This window comes from Enhydra lutris, unplaced genomic scaffold (assembly GCF_002288905.1).
Source record: "Enhydra lutris kenyoni isolate GAN:26980312 unplaced genomic scaffold, ASM228890v2 scaffoldscaffold27, whole genome shotgun sequence".
Taxonomy (NCBI): Eukaryota; Metazoa; Chordata; class Mammalia; order Carnivora; family Mustelidae; genus Enhydra; species Enhydra lutris.
Window position 1 is genome coordinate 2,548,157 of NW_019154111.1, and position 2,090 is coordinate 2,550,246.

At 44.8% G+C, this 2,090-nt stretch overlaps 1 protein-coding gene across 1 annotated transcript; it reads left to right on the forward strand.

The window, feature by feature from the left end:
* Positions 1-431: 431 nt before the first annotated feature.
* Positions 432-1,436, forward strand: LOC111151848 (taste 2 receptor member 38). Its single transcript, XM_022510062.1, has one exon. It carries the CDS (start codon positions 432-434, stop codon positions 1,434-1,436), a length of 1,005 nt encoding a protein of 334 aa, XP_022365770.1.
* Positions 1,437-2,090: the final 654 nt, after the last annotated feature.

A 2,090-nucleotide genomic window follows, 5' to 3' on the forward strand; every position in this document is an offset into this window, starting at 1 on the left:
GTTGCCAGTTCCCTTCAAACCCATAAGCAAATCCCGCTCCCTTCTCCCATGCAGGTCCAGATGGGCATGCAAAACCAGACTTGGAAAACTGAGACCCTGTCTTGTTTGCATCCCTGATGCTGTGCCAGAGCCCTCTGAGAAGGCTGGACACACCTAGGTTTATTAAAAGCTTCTGCATCACCCAAAAGAAAGAACCATCAATCCTCTGCTCTTACAATGAGCCCTTGTGTGTGTCCAAGATATATTCCAAAATAGCAATATATCCCTCTTCTAAGTTTTCTGTCAGAAATTTTTATGTCCTCACTTTGGGATAGATCCAGGGCAAGAGCCTGATGCCTTGTGAAGGAGAGGTCCTGGCTTATAATGTACACTGACACTTCTCTGCCTGGTGGTATGTTGAGCCTTAGATTAACCAAGTAAGAAGAGACATCATGTTGACTCTGACTCCTGTCATAACTGTGTCCTATGAAGTCAAGAGTGCATTTCTATTCCTTTCAGCCCTGGAGTTTGCAGTGGGGATTCTGACCAAGACCTTCATTTTCTTGGTGAATTTTTGGGACATGGTGAAGAGGCAGCCACTGAGCAACTGTGATCTTATCCTTCTGAGTCTCAGCCTCACCCGGCTTCTCCTGCATGGGCTGCTGTTCCTGGATGCCTTCCAGCTTATATACTTCCAGCGCATGAAGGACCCACTGAGCCTCGGCTACCAGATCATCGTCATGCTCTGGATGATCACAAACCAAGCTGGGCTGTGGCTCACCACCTGTCTCAGCCTTCTCTACTGCTCCAAGATTATCCGTTTCTCTCACACCATCCTGCTCTGCTTGGCAAGCTGGGTCTCCAGGAAGGTCCCCCAGATGCTCCTGGGTGCCATGGTTTTCTCTTCCATCTGCACTCTCATCTATTTGGGGGAATTTTTTAGTAGATCAGGCTTTGGGTTCACAACTATGCTCCTCATGAATAATACGGAACTCAATTTGCAAATTATAAAACTCAATTTTTATCATTCCTTCATCTTCTGCACCCTGGGGTCCGTCCCTCCTTTCTTGCTTTATCTGGTTTCTTCTGGGGTGCTGATTGTCTCTCTGGGGAGGCACATGAGGACAATGAAGGCCAAAACTAAGGACTCCCATGACCCCAGCCTGGAGGCCCATATCAAAGCACTCAGATCTCTCATCTCCTTTCTCTGCCTTTACGTGGTATCAATCTGTGCTGCCCTCATTTCAGTGCCTTTACTGATGCTGTGGCACAATAAGATCGGGGTAATGATATGTGTGGGGATCCTAGCAGCTTGTCCTTCGATACACGCAGCAATCCTAATCTCGGGCAATGCCAAGCTAAGGAGAGCTGTGGAAACCATTCTACTCTGGATTCAGAGCAGCCTAAAGGTAAGGGCAGACCACAGGGCAGATCCCAGGACTCCAGATCTATGCTGAGAGCAGGCACGAAATGGGATCTTCATGAAAATGCCTTTGATTGTTCATAAAACCTTCAGAAACCTATTCCAGTTTCTTCTGTAGGCATAAGTGAGAGTCTCTCCAATTTATGTCAATGAACCCATCCATAGTAGAATAAAATAATTAAAGCTCTATCTATGGCCTAGACAAGAATGACATGCATGGGTTCTTCAAGTTTGTTTTGAAAAAGAATGAAATAGAGAGGTGAGGTACTCTGTGTAAATGCTTTGTATACTACAGATTATTTGTGCTTGGTAGGAACCAAACCATGACAAATCACCTTTTACCAAATACTATCTAAACCCCAAGATAACATGATTGGCCCTCCACGTGATTTCTAAACCTGTTTCTTAAAACAGGCACTAGCTTAATATTAGAAAATATTCACTACTATGGCAATCACATAACCCTCTTCAAGCTCCACAATTTTCATGGAAATGTAAGATATGAAAAGATAGTCTTGAAAGATCAAGTATCATCACTTCAACTTCAAGAGGTACTCGATTAAAACTCCTACACAAGCCAGAGACTAGGGGTCATCTTGTCTGAAAATACATGGATTCAGAAATGTACACTCAACCTGCTTTGCAGTAGGAGGAAAGAGAGGTAGACATTTGCTCAGTGGGTGCCCGG

What these genes read in the sequence shown, in the direction of transcription:
- LOC111151848 (XM_022510062.1), top strand. Translation starts at nt 432, where the DNA reads ATGTTGACTCTGACTCCTGTCATAACTGTGTCCTATGAAGTCAAGAGT.